General features: G+C 31.6%; 1 protein-coding gene across 1 annotated transcript; it reads right to left on the bottom strand.

Moving 5' to 3' along the window:
• Nucleotides 1-251: 251 nt before the first annotated feature.
• On the bottom strand, nucleotides 252-8588 carry LOC126671411 (MYB-like transcription factor EOBII). The gene is made up of 3 exons (XM_050365178.2): nucleotides 8373-8588; nucleotides 8153-8282; nucleotides 252-1061 (listed from the first exon to the last, which is right to left on the bottom strand). Exons 1-3 carry the CDS (start codon nucleotides 8506-8508, stop codon nucleotides 728-730), a joined length of 600 nt encoding a protein of 199 aa, XP_050221135.1. The 5' UTR covers nucleotides 8509-8588; the 3' UTR covers nucleotides 252-727.
• Nucleotides 8589-23953: the final 15365 nt, after the last annotated feature.

Raw genomic sequence — 23953 nt, 5'->3', positions numbered from 1 at the left:
AACAATACTTCACATCCTAACCAATAATATGAAAAGCAAAAGTTAACAATACCAAAATTATAAAAGAAAGGAAAATATGGAATAGGATGCATACCACCTTTTGCATAATTGCATGCATCGTATATATTTTCGACATATGAAACTTTAAATTGTTCATTGAAAGCTCCCAAGTCCATGACTAATGCACATAAGCTAATTAATTTATGCATAAAATAATTATTATACAAATATAAGTTAATTGATGCATAGTGTAAATTTAAGTTATCTTACAAACCATGCCATTTTATAGTTCGAAATACATTGGTTATTATACAAAATATATAGCTACATACCAAATAATTGAAATCTCCAACTATACAGACAAACTTGATCATCCATACCTAGTGTTGGATTAATCTACATGGTACAGAATAAAAAAGCAAAATAAATTTATCTACCAATAAATATAATCCATTTTCCATATGTACTACAATCTTAAACTTTTACTAGTTTGATTCAATATTTCTTAAAATATCACTAAATTCATCAAAAGATCGATTAAAACGACGTTGTTTTGCAAAAGCCATCGTGTCAGGTCAGATAAAAATATTCCAAACAAGTCAAGGACCAAATTGTAAAAGTTTAAATATTATAGTTTATATGGAAAACGCGCTATAACTGTTGGTAGATATATTTATTTTCAAATAAAAGTTGTAGTAATTAATAATTACCATAATTATGAAACTTATTAATCGCCATTAAGTAATTGCATGGACCAGAGATCCTCAATGCTCCAGTAATTTTCAGTGGACTGATCAGGAGGAGGTAATAAGTTGGAATTAGTTACTGCGGTGAAAGCATGATCCTGAAGATTATTGGTTGGTTGATAAGAGGAAGGAGAGTAATTTTCCATTACTCCAGAAATATGACTGCTTGAGCTGCCATGTTCGTTCATTTCTGAGCTGCTACTCTGCCCTGTAAACCCTTCTGCTTGCTTAATATGCTTCTGGATTCTTGTCCTCCAGTAATTTTTTATTTCGTTGTCTGTCCTTCCTGGAAGATGCTTTGCAATTTTTGACCACCTGCATTTATTAATATTGTAAACCGAGTCTACCTAGAAATTTCTAACGGAAAAATATGCTAATTAAACGTAATAAACTATATAAACTTTTTTGATTAATAATAATATATTGAAAACCACAATGAATAAGGAAAAAACTACACTAAACAAAAGTTTATACATGTTTAGGGTTATGACTGAAAAAATAGAATACTAAAAAGCCAATTAAATAAAATACAATCCGAACTTTTGAAAATCAATGCTCGAAAAAGGAAAAGAAGGATCAAAACACTTATCTTATACAAAAACTATGTGATTTGTACTAAGTATATTATTAGCCTCTGTTTAATAACTCAATTGCCTCTATCTTGATTATTTGATATAAAATTCATTTTACATTTTTGATAATAATATTTTTAAATAGATTCAAGATGGTTTAAGAGATAAATCTTATTAAAATAATACAAATATTAAGATTTTATAAGTATGAGAGTTTAACTATCTATAAATTTGTACTAATTATTCGTGTTGCCACCACTTCCTGTGGCTTTTATAAAATCAAATCAATACACTTACCAGATAATCAATAATATTTCTAAAATAGTGGTGGCCACAATCTATTGTTTCTATGAAAATGGAACCGTGGTCAGGTTCCAAATTAGCAGGTTTCAATTTATTTTTTGATTTTGGCCAATTTTGTTAAAATTTAAAAATAAATTTAAATTTTTTAAAATAAAATTAAATTATTTTTTAAATTTTAATTCTAAAAATTTAAAAAAAAGACTTCAAACATGATTTTCATATAAAAAATAAGATTACTTACATTTTTTTTGAAGAATAAACTTTATATTAAAAAACCACAAGAAGTGGCTAAAAAAACTCCAAACCTCAAGAGCTTACGCACAATCAAGGCTACGACTCTGAGGAAGGAGGAAACAACGGATTAAGAACATAACCTACAATCCGGGTTACGGTAAAAATCTAAGGAAGAATATGAAAAAGAATATCCTTTGGGATTTAGAAAAATTAAAGGTTATAAAATTTCATTTACCAATTATTTTAAAAATACTAATACCCCATTGTTATGAAAGTTTGTATCTATCAACGACTTTAGTATTTTTGAAGAATGGAATTAATCGAGTGTGTTCAGAATTGAAACCGGCGATTTAGATTCCCGAAATGGAAAACCATTTAGGAGCTGGTTTTGGACGAGTTTGAGCCTAGATTCAAGTTCGAACAGACTTGTGACTACTCCAACAATACTTTTAGAGCTGATGTGAAGAATTCAACATGTAAAATTAATTTCATATATGCAGACATATAATATTACTTCTCGTCATCTTCAAATAAGGTATAGTTATATTTGGCAGAGGTCGAAAAGTTGGGTGATATATTGGTAAGATGTAAGATGATTATGTATAAAATAAGATTTAAATATAATGATATAGTAGTATATATGTCAAATTATGAATAGATAATTTTTTTTTGCCTTAAATAATACATGGGTCAAGACTATCTTATGAAAGAAATAGAAGAGCTAGGAGTTAAGAGTATACCAACAAAAAAATATGAAAGTTGCACACACTTTTGTTTTTATACAAATATTAATATATAAGAAGAAAACCAAAAATCATTTTTCTTTGTGTGTTTACGTATATATTGAATAATGAGATGTCAATAAATGAAAATAAATTTGGATGTATTATGAAAAGAAAAGGTATGGAAGAAGATGAGAAACATTTGGGCTGCCAAACTGAGAAAAATAGAACTATTTTAGTTAAATACGGTGGCAGTATCTAAGGCCATGTTCCATGGCTATAATTAAAAGTCTCCATTGTTGGGGTTTATTCATAATTAGACATCTCTCTGAACAAATGCTCTTGTCCTTTGAATACTGCCAAACCCTTGGCCAAGTTGTACTCTATCACTTATAAAAACTCATTGCTTCATGTTTTTATTATAAATATCTCCCTCATCCATTTATTTCTTTCCTTTTTAACTTTTCTTAACTTTTTTAATTACTGATTTTTTTTTTTAAATCAAGACTTTAAACTGTTTTGTGAGATTTTTATTATAAATTTATCATTATTTCTAAAATGACCTTCTATGTTAATTTTTTTTTTAATTATAGAAATTCTGACACCATGTCAAATGATCATTTCCTATAAAAATTGAAATTTTAATTCATATTTTAAAAATTAAACCGATAGACGAATCATTATCGCTATTAGTTCATGGCTTAACCGGTTAAAATATATATTTATTGACTGTTATATCAAATTTTGTAATGAGAGATTTATTTATTAAGGATTTTTTTTAAATGATTGTATTTTTATTTTGTAATTTTATAATTGCTTTCTTCGGAGCCATATTCTTAAATGTGCGTAAACTCTTTGAATAATAAATTTTTTTCCACTTTCCGTAAACTCTTTGAGTAGTAGAATTATGTTTAATAAGCTCAATACATTTTATTTTTATTATGTAAATTTTTAGGTTCAAGGAGGTTGAATAAAAAAAATATTTTTTTTAAAAAAATCAAAATAGAATGACTTTTGATTAGGGGTGGGCAAAAAAACCGATCAAACCGATTAACCGAACCGAAACCGGAAAACCGAACCGGAAAATGTGGTTAACCGGTTCAACGGTTTAGGTTTAGGTTTTTGATTTTTAATTTTCATGGTTAATGGTTTAGGGTTAGGTTTTGGATTTCTAAAAACCGTGGTTAATCGGTTAACCGGTTTATATATATATATATATATATACATTCATATATTTTTAATAATTAATAAGGTATATTTTATGATCTATAAAATAATATGGATTTTATAATATACACAATAAAATCTAAATATAAAAATATATTGATAGATATTTTATTTAGGAATATTTCTATATTTTAGGAGAATTTATATGTAAAAATATTTTGAAAGAAATTTGTTTTCCTTATTAAAATATTTACTTAACAGAAATAGGAATATTTAAGTATATAGATAGCAGGAAGTGGACGTGAACAACACCACAAACAATTCAAAAAATACAAACCTATCTTTAATGTTACTTATAAATTATTTGTAAATAATAATAGTTTTAAATATTTGCATTGACTTAATTATTCATAAGATAGTTTAGATTTATATTTTTAATATAATTTGAATTTCTATGGTTTTTTTTGTTTGCTAAAAAATTAAATAGAATTAAAATTTTATCTTTTTTTGTCTTTAATTTTTCTAATGGTTATATGGTTAAAAACCGCAAAACCGAAAAACCGAACCGTTTTTGATGGTTAACCGATTTACCGGTTAACCGTTTAAAATTTTAGGTTTAGGTTTTTAATTTTAAAAACCGTATTACAATGGACCGGTTTACAAATCACCCTCATGGACCGGTTAACCGGTCCATGCCCACCCCTACTTTTGATTCATCTTTGAATCAGTTTGAATCGATCATTCCAATTCGATTCTTAAAAGAGTGACTTTAACTATGATTTTGTTCTGCCTATATAATTTTGAGTGACAAAATAAATTAATCATATATACCATAAATTTCTTCCATAATCTATTAGAAATATACAATGCCCTTTATCTTTATTTTTTTACTTAATTTTTATATTTTTTTTACTTTGTTCTTAAAATGTTTTTATTACTTAATTCTTATATATTATAACCTTTATTAGTCCCTTGAACAAACAAACATTAAGAAGTGTTTACGCACTCTCAGTTGGTTAACAAATACTAAAATCCACACTTTCGAAGAAGGAAGAAAAAAATTTATATAACCTATTTTAATTCGTTCATTAAACCTTTAAACTTTCGTCATTTTAAAATTAGTAAAACAAATGCTAAAATATATGGACAAAACAAAACTTAGAAATAAAGTAAAAATGAATAAGAAGTAGAGAGATTAAGAAAAACAATGTCTTAAAAATGAAATAGAAAAAGGGCTTAATTATTTAAAAACCACCCAACTTGAATTTTTTTTCGTTTATACCCTGATTTAGGAAAAAATTCATTTATACCCTGACGTATGTGTTTATGTTTCACCTCTACCCGAAGCGCTAAATTAACCTCTTTTTATTTAAAAAAAGTTTAAAATAGTCCTTCATTTAGGAAAAAAATCATTTCTAATTAAACTCTAACACTACAAGAAACTTGATTTTTGGAAACGTGAGTTGTCGTTGTGAAAACCTAAAATATGGTTGTTAAAAGTTTTTAACAACGACAAATGTGGTTGTGCGTGTTGGCGTAATGTAATGTTTTTTATAACGACTTTTTTAAATAATGGTCGTTGCTATAGGTTTTACAAAATCTATAAGATTGGTTGTTAAAAGTTATTAGTAACCATAAAAAGTCGTTGTCAAAACATTATAATATTAATTATTATTTTAATATATATGTTATATAATTTTATAATTTTTATAATTTAAAATACAATTATTATTAAAATTTAATATTTTTTATTTTTTGATTGATATATTACAACAAAAGTAAAAATTATTTTTATAGTGAAGGGTGGGTTTCTTTTATAGTGAGAATGCATCATTCTCATTTCGCTTATTTTCAATGTGGGATTTTAACTATTCCTTATTTCTTTTAGCAACGAAATTATTTGTCGTTGTGAAATGATAATATTTAAAAACGACACATATTTAATCGTTGATAAAGCTAATAATTTACAATGACATGATTAGTCGTTGTAAAATAATTATCTTTAAAAACGATATAAATTAAGTCGTTGCTAAAAGTATAACTTTTAATAACGATTTTATTAGGCGTTATAAAATACTTATATTTAGAAACGACATTAAAATAATCGTTATAAAAGGTATATGTATTGTAACGATTTTAATGATCGTTGTAATAGACCGTTGCTAAAACTCACTTTTCTTGTAGTGTAATTAACTTGGGTTAAAAATGAAGAACTATTTTAATCTTTTTTATTAATGAAAAAAGGTTAATTTAGTGTCTCGGGTAGAGCTGAAACATAAATACATACGTCATGATATAAATGAATATTTTTCCTAAATCAGGGTATAAATGAAAAAAAAGTTCAAGTTGAGTGGTTTTTAAATAATTAAGCTATAGAAAAATAATCAAATATATAGAGTTTTGAATTGGTTATGCTTGTTTGAAAAAGTTAAAGAAACTATGAGATGATTTTGCTTTAAATTTCACAAGAAATTGGAAAAAAGACAAAAAACAGAAAAAACAAAAGCATATGAGATATATATTTAGGGTAAGTGGGAAGGAAGTAGGAAATGAATGAGAAGAAGACAAAAGAATAAGGTTAAGGTTAATGTCAATTTCAAGCAAATCAAAACAAGTTGTGAAAGGGAGAGTTAACATGTGACCTATTCAAATGGGTTCTGCTATTTTTAGAAACTTTTATTCCCAAAATTAATCTCCACCTGCTTTCACATTTCACAACGTGCTCAATACCCAATTTAAGCTATGGTTTTATGAGTTTTCTTTTACTTTTTTTTCTTTGTATTCTCTTTTCTAACAAGCTACCTCTAAACATTAGGTTTCTAGTTTTCTTTTATAATTCTTAACTTATGTTCCAGCATATTCAAACTAGATACCCTTCAGTTTTATATATAATTTTTATATCGACTACATTATGTTAGAGATATTAAAAATAAAATATATAATAGTTTAAATTTCCGAGTTGGTTGATTAGATGGTGTGGCCTCAGCCTCATAGTATTTGTAATCAAATAGCGGCAGAACTAGGGTACATCACCTCGGTTTTGAGAAACTTCACACCGGTGAGTATTTTATAATTATTTTAGAGAGAATCGAGTAACTATTTTTTAAAAAATGAGCCAAACGACAAGTCGTTTGGGTCTTGAATATTTTTTAAAGTCAACATATAAGTAGTTTAACAACATATAGTTCGAATAAAGCGAAAATTCTCCACCTCCTGAATAAATTTTTCGGTCCCACCACTGATCGAGATGTTTAAATTTAATTTTTAACAAATTTTATTTGGTGAATTAAATATTTTAGTACAATATCGATGAATTCTTTTTTTTTCATTAGAAATTTATTTGCAAAAATAATTAAATCTTTAGAGATAAGAAAATAATAATAATTATCCCTCTAATTATGTCATTTTTTAACAATAAATTCAAAACATTTATAATGATAGATTAAATTCCAACTATAATTTAATTATTCCTAATAGATAAGATTTCATTGTTTTGCAAAGAATTTCTAAAACAAAAAAACAAAAAAACATGATTAACTAGATAATTTTTTCTGACGAATTTAACTAGATAATTTTCACACATAAAAGAGAAATAAGCCTTAATTTTCTGAAAAAAAAAAGAGAAGATAAGATTGAACCTTGGAGTGAGATATCAAAATTCTTTGTTCATCTATCCCCCAAGCAGTACACACCTTGCCATGATCACAAAAATATATATTGGTTGTTTTGATCCCTTTATTTTGGAATATAATAGATTTAGTTATTGATTTTTTATACATATTTTGTTTTGGATAATATGAAGGATGCATCTTCAAACATTTTGATTAGCCTTGATGATTGGATGTTGATGATTTGCCATATGTACTACATGGAGGATAAATGATGTCTCCAAGCTCCATCATATAACACTAAAATTAGATTCAAGATAGCAACCAAAACCTTTTCAAGCAAATTTTTTGTTAGTAGTAGATATGGTATCATTCATTCCATTTAAAATAAGTACTTATAATAACTAGTATATATATATATATATATATATATATATATATATATATATATATATATATATCTAAAGACTACATATAACAAGAAAAGAATTTATCAAAAACAAAAAAGAAAGGAAGAATATTTTTCTAAATTGTTCCTTGCCATGAGTTCAAAATTAACATGTGTTGCAAATATTTTTCTTGAAATTTCAAAAAATTTGAAATGATTTTCTTGGATAGAAATTACTCCAACCCCACCTTTCGTCTTTCATATATAATGATTACTAGTTTGTAAAATACATATATATCAACCACAGATTGAGTAAACAAAATCAAACACTAGTACGTATATATGTAGTTTATTTTTATTTATTTTGTAATTATTATTTATTAAAAATATAGTTTACATCATATATATTTACCTATTTCCCCACTTAGCATGAAGTTCCATGATCAGGAGTTGTTCTTCAGGTGTAATGTTTCCTCGTCGAACGTCGGGGCGAAGATAGTTCAGCCATCGGAGTCTGCAACTCTTTCCAGTACGTTTAAGACCTAATTAATCCCAGAATGATTAATCATAAAGTTGTTAATTAGGGTTTTATTTTAACATCAAAGAAGAAAAGAAAATTTTAATTTAATTACCAGCAGCTTTAGCAAGAGAGTTCCAAACACCTTCACCATGGTTGGCAATATAGTTGATCAAGATCAAGTCTTCTTCCATAGTCCATGGCCCTTTCCTCACTTCAACGTCCTGAGAAGTGCATGGTTTTTTCTCCATTTTTTTAGAGAGAGAAAGTTAAGAGAAATAGAGGAGTGAGAAGATGGTGAGATATATATTGAGGGTGGTATTTGGGTTTTATAGAGGGGATCTATATAGGATCATTAGTTTATCCTGTAATTGTTATTAAGCAATTGTAATAGGTGAGCTTTTGACCTAATTATGTTCTTAATGAATAAAATAGTTCATGCACATATGCATGATAAAAAATACAGCTTTTCATTTGCATGCATGGACACATTATATTTAAGGCTAAACCTATTTTAAAGTCCCTAAACTATATATTTTTGGTTCATTAGGTTCCTTAACTTCTATTTAACTTTTTTGGATTTTTAAACTTTCATTTTTTGGTTCATCAAGTCCTTGAACTTTTATTTGCATTTCTCAAGTCCCTAATTGTTTATTTTTTGGTTAATTGGGTCCTTAAATGAATCTTCGTTTAAAGACCTAATGAACCAAAAAATAAAAGTTTAAGAATCTGAAAAAGTCAAATAGAAGTTGAGGGACCTGATGAACCAAAAAATGAAAGTTTAAGAATTTGAAAAAGTCAAATAAAAGCTGAAGGATTTGATGAAACAAAAAATGAAAGTTTAAGGAGCTTAAAATGGATTTAGCCTATATTTAACATTCTATGTGAATAGCTAGGGTAATAGTTATTAAAAAAAAGGTAGAGTGATCATTAATTGTTTTTGGTTCGTGGCGTACTAGAAAATTTAGTCAGATACAAATTATAAAAGAGTGAATTTTAATCGACGATTATACCATACCAATTAAAATGAAGTCCAGAGTCGAGACTTTTTTCAAAAAAAATTATGTCTTCAATCAATTCTTATTAGAGCAGGCGCATAGACCCATAAGTGTTTTCAATTGTCTATTTTTTTTTGGTATTATTTTTTATTTCATTATTTTTCAGTCGTTGTCCGTTTTCTCATTTTTTTGTTTTATTTTTTGTTTCTCCATTATATATATGTTGTATATATATACATACTATATCTATACATATACACACATATATATATCTATATACATACATATATGTATATGTATACATACATATATGTATATAATCTAAATTCACTAATATATACTCCTTCCGTCCCAAAATAATAGTCCACTTTTCTCTTTTCACACAGTTTAAAAAATACAATTAATGCTCTAACTTTTCACAAATCTATCTTCTTTTTTTCTATAATACCTTTATTAAATGTTATGACTATAAGCTAATAGCAATAAATGATACACTTTAAATAAGGGTAATATGGAAAATAAACACTCTAAATTGTAATTTACAAGGAAAGTGGACTATTGTTTTGGGACAAAAAAAATAAAGAAAGTGAACTATTATTTTGGGACGGAGTGAGTATAAAATAGGCATGTCACATGTGTATATTTATATATTATGCAAATTTTTTAGTAAAACTGTAATCAATCGTAAAATGGAGTTTGATCATAGACCTATAGGTAAATTATAAAATCTGTGTCCCGCCTGTTGGAGAATTATAATAGAATGAAGCCATATACATGTCTCGAAGGCTAACTTGAATTGAATAGATGCATCAATGAATTGTATCAATCACTAGTAAGTTCCCTTCGTTTATTTTCTTGCAAAATGTTCAATTATTTCTATAGATATTTCTCTTTGTTCTTTATGCGGAGATGATGAGATGCAGGAGCATATTTTTATTTACTGTGTCTTTGCACGGAAATTTTGATCTATAGTACTGCAAAAAATTTGTGTGTATTGGTGTTTTCCAAATAAATTTATAGATTTCTTAGTTCAATCGAATCATATTTGTAATAACCCTTTAATTTTTAAACTATTAGATTGTGCCACGTGTCCTAAATTGCAAAATTTAAGTCAAGTAAGTCGGAATTTGAAATCGAGTTGAGAATCGTAATCGGAATAAGTTAGTTAGATTAATCACGAAATAATAATTTTATTTGGTAATTATTATTCGTTAGAGAGGATATTAGCGGGACTAAGAAAAAGTTAAAAAAAATTACATGAAATAAAATGTAGGTCCCGAGCTAATAATTTTACGCCATTGTCCGTAAAATAATTTTAAGAAATTATTGGTAAAATTTCGTGATATTTGGAAATCGTATTAAAATTGGACTCTTATGTTAATTAAGGAGTTGAGTTAAAGTACGAGTTTGAGCTTCTTGAGTCAAAGTGTACTTTAGCTAATGTGTGTGTGTGTATATATATATATATATATATATATATATATATATATATATATACATACATGTATAAGTTCATCATCTACTTCAAAAGGAAGTATCAGAACTTAAAACCCTCACTTTTCAACCTAAATTTCAATGATTCATAACGTTTCCGTTTCTCGACCGAATTCGATGGTTTTTGTTCCTAAACGATCCTAAAACGAAGGGCTATCAAGGTAAGCTAGTCGTTTTAAGGTTTATTTGGTTGAATTTTGTAAGTTTTGGAGTTAAACGTTAGGTTATGGAGGAATTATATCGCGATTACATATTCAATTCGTTTTTAGCGTTTCTAGTATGTTTAAGGATATATTTTGATGTTGTTTTGATGCCGAATTAGTTCGTGAGCGTTTTAAGCATGACGGGAGGCGATTTGGTGATGTTTCGGGGCAGCCAAGGGCTGCTGCCCTCGACCTCACGTCGTGCCAGCCTAAGGATGGGGTCGCGATGCGAAGGTCCCCTTCGCGGCGCAACACCCCTTGGCACGACGTGCCAAGGCCAAACTCGGACCTCTTAGGTCATTTTTTACCCCTCCCGATGCCCGAAACTTGAACTAAACGTTTACTAAATCGATATGAGCCTACGGACTCCATGAATGTGCAATTTGGACTAAGAACACATAAATTGAGATTAGGGTTTCGATGTACGGGATGGGACGTTTAGGGTTTAGGTTTAAGCCGTAAACCTAAAGCCGTATAACGTTAGTATCATAGAATGGTAAGTACCAAAGGAATGAAGTGAGATTAAACGCAATTAGAAATCGACGAGTTATGTTTATTTTTATATCTCGAGTCTAGAATGTCTATAGAGTTAGATTCTTACTCGAGTTATGTTTGTCTGTTTCCTAGATCCGGCGAGGCATCCAGCTACCGGACAAGGAGCTTGACGGGGGTCGTGTGATGATGTTTTTGGAATAGCAAGCAGTGAGTTTATAAATGTTTACTTATAATGTATTGAAAATGCATTGTTCTAATCACAAATGTTTATATGATTCACATAGCATCATTTATAATCGAAATGCTTTGTATGAAGGGCATGCATCATTATCTTAAAAACCAGTATAAATCCAATGAAAAATGATTTTCTATTGGGCGGCAATAGGACTATGTAATCACTAGTATAATCAAGCGATATACATATTTGTGGTGTGTGTGAATGTGATACGAGGTCGGCTTGGTTGACTTATCCCGCGGCCTGTATCTAGTGAGTCGCCTTGGTTGAATTATCCCAGGACTCCGCTATATAGTTGGATTAAAGATGGTACGAGGCATGTTGGTTGAACTATCCGGTTATCCCGGTGCCCGACCAGATGATATGGTTGACACGGTGGAACTATCCAGTAACCTATCATCAAGACTAAAGTTATTAATTTTGATTTTGAGAACAATTCTAAAAAATCGAGGTTTAGGGTTTCAATCGGAAGTTATATTTGGATGCATATGAATGAATGATTTACAACATTGTTCTGTTTTATAGAATGCTCATTAGTAAACTATGAACTCACTCAGTTTCGACTGACCCCGTTGTTTTAAACAATTTTCAGGTGAATAATCTTTTTGATGTAACAGACTTCTATCCTTGCTTCAGAAGTCGGTTTAGAAGTATGTACAAAGGAAGTGTGTATCGTTAGTGCTACATTAGACTAGTCCTAAATGTATATAGTTTTGATAAATGGTTTTATGTATCTTTATACTCTGATGTTTGTAAACTTGAATAGTTTTACTGCGCGTTAAACCGTTTGCTTTTGATGTGCAAAACATGGCAATGCTTGATGTGGCATCGCAGTGTAAGACCCTTGTTTCTAAGGATGGTTTTCAGAATGTAAATGTTTTGACATCTTATCGTTTTAAAAGCTTATCTGAAAACGTTTGCTTGATTGCTAATTGATTTGAATCACAAAATGTTTATAGTGATTTTAGGCTTGCTACGGGTTTTGGAGCTACCATTCCCATTCCCTAGCGCCGGTCTCGGCTCGAGATTTCGGGTCGTGACAAAGTTTGTATCAGAGCAATGGTTTAATTTCCTAGGCAATTGCCTTATGTATTATGTGATATGTGATCCTAGGACTATCGAGTTCACTAAGTTGAACTATGAACCACTACTAGAAAACAACAAATTAGCGACGGAAATTTGCGACGGACTGCAATTCCGTCGCTAATTTGCTTATTTTGCGACGGAATCAGCGATGGATGCATGTCCATCGCTGAATATACCAAAATTTTGGGCGGGAATGTCCGCGCCATATTTTACGACGGCCAGTCCGTCGCAATATTCATTATTTTGTCGCAAAATTTGGCGGGGAGTCTCCCGCCAATTATTGGTGCGAAAAATTGCGACAGACGAATTTGCCCGTCGCAACACAGCGACAGATATATCGTTCCGTCGCAATTTCGCGACGGATGAGTTAGTCCGTCGCAATTTGCACTGTAAGTGAAACGGGGCGTTTCACTTACAATTGCGACAGATGTTAATAGATTAGCGACGGAAATCAGTCCGTCGCTAATCTTCCCCTATTTCAGGGATTGAGACAAACCAACTTTATACTAAGTCAAATATGGACATCTCATGTAAGCATAAATAATTATATTAAATTATTTCGGGTTGCAAATAGATAGTAAATCCTTGGACCTTGGCCCATCCAAAATCCATCCTCCACGCCAGACCCAAACCCAGTCTAGAGAGGGGGTAGGGGAGGAGGGGAAGCATTACTTCCCCTTCAACCCTTTACAAGATCATAATGAGATTCCATAGTGTAAAAGTTTCATGTGGGAATTGGTCTTTTGAAAAACATTAAATCAAAGCTTAAAATTACAACAATCTCCCACATATTTCAAAAAACGTTGGCTGAATTAATTTCTCTATTTAAATATAAATACATTAGTTTTGGTGTCTTATAGACTATGAACCAAAACCTAAAAAAAGAGATGTAACTAACGGTAAGCCTGATAAAGTTTTAAACTTCTATGAATTAAGAATTCTATTTATTTGTTATAATTCTCAACAAGTACATTATACGTTCATAAAATTGTTGCGCAATGCGGTTGTGCGCTAATCGGCCGTGCGCAATGTCCGGTTATTCTTGAGTGCTCCAATGACTTAGCCATAAGTCATATAGGAGCACCCCCCCACTCCACATTCACATAGGTGATTTCATCAAGTTTATGTAGCAACTATGTATAAATGATCCTTAAGGAACATGAAATCATTAAGAGCTATAAACTCACCAATACATTAATTGCTTTTAGCACAACTCGCAAAAAAGCCCAACCGTGATCATTGGAATAACATAGTCAGCCTAATAAAATATTTGAGATGAACCATGAGAGAAAGTATGACTATGCCATTCCAAAGTCATTCCTTGATTCTACTTAATCTACATACAATATATGATATGTTAGGTCAAGAGAAATTCATCAGATGCATCAGACTGTCAATAATCTGAGAATATTTTTATTGTACAATAGGATCATGTCCATTCTTCATTAATTGAGTGTTAGTATAATAAGGGATACTCACAAATGTGACATCAAAATGTCCACTTATTAAGAAGTTCCCAACATAATGCTCTTGTGATAGCATTATATTATTGCCCTTCATTATGATTTTAACACTCGAAATCACATTTACTTCTCTCATATCTTTCATATTAATTTGAGAAGCAAGGAATGACTTTGTCTCATGCATTAAACTAAGGCATGTACCAAATATAAACATGTCATCCACATATAAATAAATAATGACACACTTATTATCAACAACTTTAATATAAACACATTTATCAACATCCATAAAGGAAAACTCATCACTTTTTAAAACTTGGTAAAATTTGTCATACCATTGTTTAGGAGTAGGATTGTAAACGAATTGAGCTGCTTGTTTGGCTCGATTAGAGCTCGATTGGTATTCGTTCGTTTTCTAAACAAATTAAGGTCGCATTTTATTTTTATTAATTGAAATGATCCAAACATGAGTATAGTGGTGTTCCGCTCGTTTACGTTCACGAATGGCTCAATTAGTGGTTCGTGAACAAGATCGTGAACGAACTTGAATAAGAGTTTGTGAACAAGTTTGTGAGCAAGCTTTAATAAGTGTTCGTGCATAAGTTTGTTTATAAACTCGATTAGGTGTTCGCTAACTGACTCATATTTAAATTAAATGTATAAATATCTTATATAATTATGCATTACATAGGTTTAGAAAAACTATGTAGTTTTGATATAAGAACCTAAAGTGGTTTTGTCTCACGAATTTTATATGTTTTAGCTGTTAAACGAACGGGCTCACGAATTGGTTCACAATGTCACGACCCAATTCTCAGCATCGAGACCGGCGCTAGAGAATGGGAGTGGTTTCTCCGAAACACGTAGCAAGCCTTAAATTTTATAATAATTTTTTCGCGGAAAATAAAACATTTTTGAACATTTTAAAATCTCTGTTTAAAACATTCTTGTTTTAAAACCAAAGGAATTCTAGCCAATGGAAGGGATCTTCTGATCAATCCAAAGATCATTTCGATTCCATTAGTAATGAGGATTCGGAATATCACACATTGATCAATCAAAGAAAGATTCAACTAAAAGAAAGATCGATTCTTTGGGATCCTTCCTTTCTTCAAACGGAACGAACAGAGATAGAATCAGACCGATTCCCTAAATGCCTTTCTGGATATTCCTCAATGTCTCGGCTATTCACGGAAGGTGAGAAGGAGATGAATAATCATATACCAACTTATTATTTATTGCAATTCAGTTTCATAGCCATATCATCATGGCAAACCATACAAAAATTTATTTAAATGACAAGTATCACACTTAATGCCATAAATATCCTTATGCGGTCATCATGACTTTCGCATAGCTTGCACCATAAAACATCAGAGTTTAAGCGGAATAAAATATTAAAACATAAGAGTCTAACATGATTATTTACGTACTAGGGTTCATGTTTAAGTCTAACTGCAACTCTAGATGATAATAGGTCATTATGCTTTATTTCAAACCAGCACTTCCAGAGCAAGAATCGGAAGTACTCACGCTATAGACTATTCCTCAGTGAAATTAGTTCCTGAAAGATAATCCCACAACGTGGGTCAGATAAAAATCTGGTGAATGTGTACAAAATATATTAATAAACATTAGTATGAAAGCCATGCATCCAGATTACCGATTCACATGAAACCCTAAACCATGATTCATATTCTTACGTGCTTTCAAAATAAGAACATAAATTCATTTCACATTTCTCCACACCATTTGGGTTAAACACGTATGCCGCACGAATAGATCTAGAAACGGTTTAAATATCCGATTCATCAAATCCATGAAAGCTGCTATTGCATTCGTTAGTCCAAATGACATGACCAAAAATTCATGATGACCATATCTCATTCTAAATGCAGTCTTTGGTATATCATCACTTTTGATCTTCAGCCTTTGAAAAGTACCTCGCTCCTTGTAATTGATCGAGTAAATTGTCAATTCTGGGTAAAGGATACTTATTCTTGATTGTGACCTTATTGAGTTGTCTGTAGCATATACAAAGTCTCATAGACCCATCTTTCTTCTTTACGAACAACACAGGTGCACCCCAAGGTGATACACTTGGTCGAATGAATCCACGATCAAATAATTCTTCCAATTGATCTTCCAATTCCTTCAGTTCTATTGGTGCCATCCGATACGGAGGTATCGATGTTGGACTTATACCAGGAACTAGATAAATACAGAACTCAATCTCTCGATCTAGTGATAATCCAGGTAACTCTTCTGGAAAAACATCAAAATATTCTAACACCACCTATACATCATACGCACTACCAATTTCCTTCTCAACATCCTGTACTAAAGCTATAAATCCTTGGAATCCTTTTTACATCATCTTTCTCGCTTTCAAAGCTGAGACTAAACTCTTTGGGGTTTCTAACTTCTCTCCCTAAATAGAGATAAGTTCGGTTCAAGGTGTATGAAACGTCACTACCTTCTTTCGACAATCTACTTTCGCATAATGTTGTGCTTGCCAATCCATTCCTAACACAACATCAAACTCCAAAACATCGAGCATCAAAAAATCCGCAAACATCTCTCGTCCTTCAATTAACACAGGACACGACGGATAAACTAGATTAACGTCTATGCTCTTGCCTACAGGTGTAGCCACTACTAATGGGTTTTGCAAGATTAAAGGTTGAATTCCTAATTTCATTGCAAAACTCAAAGAAACAAACGAATGCGTAGCACCGAGATAAAATAAGATTGATGCATCTTGTGAATATATTGAAAATACACCTTGCACTACACCATTCGTTGCCTGAGATTCCTGAGGATTAATGGCAAAGACTCTAGCCTTTCCTCCACTAGCATGGGTAGTCACTCCAGATCCTCTTCCTCCTACGGATCTTCCTCCTCCGCGATTATCGAATCCATTTCCTCTTTCGCGTTGACCAGCAAACGCATCCTGATTCTGTGCCAGCCCAGACACTACATGATACACATGTCTTGGTTGCTGAAACACTGGTTGGACAACACTAGCGGTTGAACCTTATGGTCCAGACATAGGTTCTTGTCGCCATATGACAGACTCCAAAATGCTTGCTATCACAAGTATGACATACTGGTAACACTCCTCCTGAATTCTGTCCACTGGAACTTGATCCGGATGATCCAAATCTCCCACCTTTCTTATTTTTCTTAAATCCTTTACGACGTGGTCCAACAAATCTGTTCGCACTAAATGGCACCGCCGTATTAGCCATTGAACTTGCAACTCCTTCTCCTACAAACATTTGTTCACTAGGAGCAGCAATCCTTCCATATTGGATTAAAGTAGTCTCCATTTGACGTGCACTATCAATAATCTGAACTAAATCTCTCTCGACATCAGATAATAGTCCAATAAATTCAGGTCCTATCCCCTTAATGAACCTTGAATTAACCCTAACTGAATCCAATCTCAGATCAGGTGTAAAACGACTCACCTTGTGAACTCAATCACATACTATTGCACCGTCTTTCCTTCCTTATTCAAACTCAACAACTTATCTCGATAGTTCTCCGTTACTGCAAATAGCAGAAAGAAATTCTTGAATCGAGTAACAAACTCATTCTAAGTCATCTTTCCCACACTTGGTTGAATATGCCTTTCGAACCAATCCTTCGCAGTTCCTTTCACTGACATCTCTAGCACAATCGATTGTCTTTCGTCAACCTGAAGACGTCTAGCGTTCCTTTCCACTTCTTCTAGGAAATCCAACGCATCATTCGAACCATCAAACTTCATAGGCTCCAGCCTCATGTAAGCCATGATGATATCGCGATCAACATTCATATCGACTCGTTGTTGTTGATAAGTTAACTGCTCTCCGTGCATATATATTCTGCACTTCCGTTTGATTAGTTTGCATAGCCGCAATTCCGGCCAAAAACTGTTCAAAATCGATGCCAGGAATATTGAAGTGTGGTCCTCTACCTCTACCACGACCTTGTCCACGTCCACGACCCGCTGCATGTATCGCACCGTCATGAGCATTCTCCACTTGAACGTTTTCATCATGCTGATCAGCCATCCTGATCAAAGCATGTCGTCTAATAAAAATCTATCTAAGCGTACTAATCTTATAAATTAGGTTGTACTTAGTCCTAACAAGCATACAGACTCATTCCTAAACGAAAGCTAGGAATGTTCAAAATTAAAAGATGATGTAACAATGACATGACTGGAATCTTATGTGTTGCAGTAGACCCCCAATACGTAATCACCAGTTCCTAGGTACTTTGTCATAAGACTCCTTTTACATATTAGTAATGGTTTAAAACAATAAACCATCACTTTGATATCAAACTCTACAATGACCCACTTTTCAACCATTACTCCAATACCAACTTTGTCACGACCCGATTCTCGGCATCAAGACCAGCTCTAGAGAATGGGAATGGTTGCTCTGAAACCCGTAGCAAGCCTTAAATTTTACAATAAATTTATCGCGGAAAAGAAAACATTTTAAAATCTCCGTTTAAAACGTTTTGGTTTTCAAACCATCATGAAACTTTACTAATAAATACCAACTTATTATTTATTGCAATTCAGTTTCATAGCCATGTAATCATGGCAAACCATACAAATTTATTTAAATGGAAAATATCACAATTAATGCTATAAATATCCTTGTGCGGTCTTCCTGACCTTCGCAGAACTTACACCATAAAACATCTGAGTTTAAGCGGAATAAAATATTAAAACGTAAGATTCTGACATGATTATTTACGTACTACGGTTTCATGTCTAAGTCTAACTGCAACTCTAGATAATAATACGTCATCATGCTTTATTTCAAACCAGCACTTCCAGAGCAAGAATAGGAAGTACTCACGCTATAGACTATTCCTCAATGAAATTAGTCCTGAAAAATAATCCCACAACGTAGGTCAAATAAAAATCTGGTGAATGTGTACAAAATATATTAATAAACATTAGTATGAAAGTCATGCATCCAGATTACCGATTCATATGAAACCCTAAACCATGATTCATGTTCCTACGTGCTTTCAAAATAAGAACATAAATTCATTTCACATTTCTCCACACCATTTGGGTTAACCACGTAGGCCGCACAGTATATTTACTTTTCTTTTTGTACTTTGGCCAGTTTAATCCGAGCATTTTGATTTTACGTATATGAAAGTCCCAGACTCTTCTTATAATACAACGGATTTCGGCAGTACGTAAATACTGTCGCCAACATACTTTTAGGTTCAACCCCTCAGATCTCGGTTGTACTCTTGACAAGCCTTGGGTCGTCTTTTTTTTGTTGTCTCTTAAGATCTGTTCACACAATATGTCTAGGCCGTCGCCAGGATTCACACAGCAACATCACATGCAACTCATTCTAATATGCAATACCGGTGATAACACATCACTATTGCCGCCCAATAGTAAGCATGTTTCAATGACTCTAAATGGTTTCAAAATTATGTGTGTATCTTTAATGCAATATAATATTCAAAATATCTAAGGCATTTATAAATCATGTAAATCAGTTCATAAATATTTTTAATACTAATATTCAGCAATATAACTCACAGTACGTGCTTATTGAAAATTTAAAATATTTCCCCCGCAAATTAGATCCTTCACCCGTCGTTATCCGTGGCAATATTCATCGGATCTAGTTTAGAAATTAAACATTAATAATATAATAATTTCTAACATCTAAGATACTCTTAAGACCGACTCAATTTAATAGAATTAAATATTCAAATTTAATTTCAATTATCTCTTCCTAGGTATCGTAAATTATTATGATAAACCTAGCATATATGCTATACACACATATACACATATACATAATTAAAATATAAAATATTTTCCGTCAAATTTTCACTCGGGGCTCGGCCCTCTAGGCTTTGGCCCCCCTTGGCCCCCTACCCTTGGCCATGCAGAATAGTACCATGAGCATGGAACTGATTTTGATGAACGTCCCCTTTGCTCACCGCTGGTCACTGGATTCCGGCATATCGTTTGACCGAAAACGATAAAACCGCTCAAAACGTTTCAAAATTCATTTTAACACCAATCAACCACCAAAAATCAAAATAATTTATTTTTACAGAAATATTTAAAATTATAGCAGGTCCAATATTTTAAATAAATTAATTTTCATGATTTTAACAATTTAAAACCGTATAAATCATTAAAATCGAAAAGATTTAAACAATACTAAAAAATAGTCCATTAAATCTTTTAATTCCATGAACAACTGACATATAATTTTTTAAACAATATTTCTAGCCCAAAAATTTAAAATAATTTATTTTCCCTATTTATTAACATTAAAAACCGATTAACTAGTTAAAAATCGAAAACCATAGTTTTTATCGGTAAATCACAAATTTGATCATCTTAAAATTCATGAAAATCAACAAACCAACCACATACTAAATTAATATACCTTCTTAGCCCATAATTTTTAAATCGAGTATTTTTCTATATTTTTAACCATTTTTCACGGTTTAAAACACCTAAAAATCAAAACTCGCTTTAATTATTTAATACCCGAATTTTATAGAAATTTTAATCCATAAAATTTAACCTCTGACACACATTTTTAATTGATGTAAAACATCAGCCCATAAATTTTAAAAAAATTTATTTAATACCATTTAAAATTTCAAAACGGAAAACAAACGCTAAAACCGACAAATAAACATATAATCTATCAATTTCCACAACCAAAAGCAGAATATCCAAGACAAATAATTCCAAAAAATACAAAATGGAAATTTGAGTCTTGAGAATTACCTTGATTGTACATGCAATTAAAGATTGGTTATTCGCGAGTGATTTCCGACGTTTTTCGTTTAGTAAGTGTTGTGAAAAAGTGAGTAAAAATGGGTCTTATGGTTTGATTTTGGTAGTTTCGGCACCCACACAACAATGGAGGTTGATATGTTTTTCTTAAAAAGATGAAGGTTATATGATTAACCTCATTTTCATTTAATTCCAATTATGCCCTTAAGGCAATTTTGCAAACATGCGAACGTTAGGGGCAAAAATGTCATTTTTGGATTTCTGAAAATAATTCTTTACAAATACTTCAAAATATTAATTTATAAATATTGGGCTTGAAAAAAATATTTTTGGTCTTATGAAATAATTGAAATTAATTATTTTAGCGGTTTTTCTTTAAAATCTAAAAAATAAATATAAATACCCAAAATTCCCAAAAATAAATATTAGGGCCATACACACCCTAAAATACTTAAACACTTATTTAAATTCACCTCGTGAATTTAAAAGCTTTTTTCCTTAGTCCCAGTTAACTGATACCTGACACGTAGCAAAATAGACACCTATAAAAATACGGCTATTACATACAAACAGGCTCATTAATGGGCTCACGGACGGGTTTGTTTGGTTCTTATCAAGCTTATTTGTGAGCTTGTTCCCGAGCTCGTTCGCGACCTTGTTTGTTTAGCAGCGAAACAAGTTGAACACTAGCTGAACATGAACATTATAAAATGTAAACGGACCGACCATGAACACCCTGTTAAAAGCTTAAAGTTCAACGAATGTGAACCTAACATGAGCACCATATTCGCTAAATGAGATGAACATGAACACTCCAAAGTTTGGCTCAACTCGGTCCATTTACACCCCTATTTAGAAGCTTGTTTTAAACCATATAGAGATTTAAGTAGTTCGCAAACTTTGTTCTTTTCTTTAGAAACAACACAACCCTTGGATTGTCTCATATAAATTTCTTCTTATAACTTAACATTTAAAATTGTTGTTTTAACATCTATTTGTTGAATAAAGAGTTTATAAATGGAAGATAAGGAAATTAGGCTAATAATCACCCATGGCACCTCAACTTTAGGGGTACGGGCGCTAAACCCCCTGATGTTTAAAAACGGGCGCTAAACCCCCTAAGCTTTGTGTCGGCGCTCACTAAACCCCTTTTGGACGAAATATGACCAAAATACCCCTGGCGCCGTTTTTTCAGTCAACTGACATTTTAAAAAAAAAATTCTGACACTGTCATATCATCTGACACGTCAGAAATATATCTTAAAAATTTCAAACACCCAAAATACCCCTAATTTAATTTAGAAAAAAAATTAAACCAGCCCAATTTAATATAAACCAATCTGTCAACCCAAAAACTGACCCAACCACCACCCCACCAACCGACCCGCCACCCGACCACCGCCGGAAAATTTTCCGGTCATCTTTATCTGTTCCTCTGAGGAACAGATCGCGACGGTCTGTTCCTCAGAGGAACAGATTCGCGATCTGTTCCTCTGAGGAACAGACCCGTTCCTCAGACCCCGGAAAATTTTGGTGACCGGAAAATTTTCCGGTCATCATTCACTCGGAGAAGATGACCGGAAAATTTTCCGGTGGTGGTGGAGTGGCGGCGGTTAGATTGGCGGCGGTTTGGATTTAAATGGGTGGTTGGATTTTGGGTTAGGTTTTTTCATTTTATCAGATATTATATTAAGGGGTGTTTTAGATATTTTCATTTTTTTTTGTCTTTTGATGACATGTCATCTGACACTTGGTGCTGTCAATTTTTTTTTTCTGTTTCAAAAGACAGCCGCCAAACAAAAGACGGCGACAGGGGTATTTTTGTCCAAAAGGGGTTTAGTGAGCGCCGACACAAAACTTAGGGGTTTAGCGCCCGTTTTTAAACATCAGGGGGTTTAGCGCCCGTACCCCTAAAGTTGAGGTGCCATGGGTGATTATTAGCCAGGAAATTAATACTCTAATCAAAGCAATCCTAGTCACATGGGTAAAAGTATCAAAATAATTAATATTTTGATTCTAAGAAAAACCTTTTGCAACTAATCTAACTTTATATTTTTCAATTGCACCATCATGATTAATTTTTCTTTTGAAAATCCATTTACGACCAATAGGTTTTGCGTTAGGAGGTAAATCAACTATACCAATATATTATTTTGATTAATAGAATCAATTTCAGTTTTAATAGCTTCTTTTCTAAAAAAAATAAAACATACTCAAATAAGTAAATAGCTTCAGAATAGGTTTAACATTCATTTTCAACCAAATATGTATAAAATCATTCCCAAAAAAATTTCAATTCTTTGTCTCTTGCTTCATCTCAACTGCTCAGTAGAGTTTACAGTTTCATTTACAATAGGCACATGAGAAATTCACTCAGTTTTTAGTTGAAACATTATCTCAAATAATTCTGTATTTTTAGTTTCAACAATTATATTGCAATCAAGTACATTAACTTTCAATACCACGAACCTATATAAAGCACTATGTTCAGCATTATCCAATAATATACAATCAGATGTATTAGAACTTATTTTTCTTTCATTAGGATAAGGCAACATCACTTTAGCAAGACACCCCACACTTTTAAATCTTTAAGGTTAGGCATATAGCCTTTCTATATCTCATAATGTGCTCTACGAGTTTTTTTTATAAGGTATTCTATTATGTATGTGACATGCAGATAGTATAGCTTCACCCCACTGATTATCACTAAGTGAAGAACTAACAAGTAATGCATTCATCATTTCTTTTAGGGTTTTATTTTTTCTTTATATTACATCATTTGATTCAGGGGAATAAGAAAGGGTAACTTCATGTATTATTCCTTCTTTTTCACATTAGTCATTATATGCTATATATTCATCTCCTTTATCATAACTAATTTTTTAATCTCTTTATTAAGTTGATTTTCAACTTCAAT

Source organism: Mercurialis annua, linkage group LG3, assembly GCF_937616625.2.
Source record: "Mercurialis annua linkage group LG3, ddMerAnnu1.2, whole genome shotgun sequence".
NCBI classification, from domain to species: domain Eukaryota; kingdom Viridiplantae; phylum Streptophyta; class Magnoliopsida; order Malpighiales; family Euphorbiaceae; genus Mercurialis; species Mercurialis annua.
Note: the sequence above shows the minus strand (reverse complement) of the source record. Positions and strands in the feature narration are given on the sequence as shown.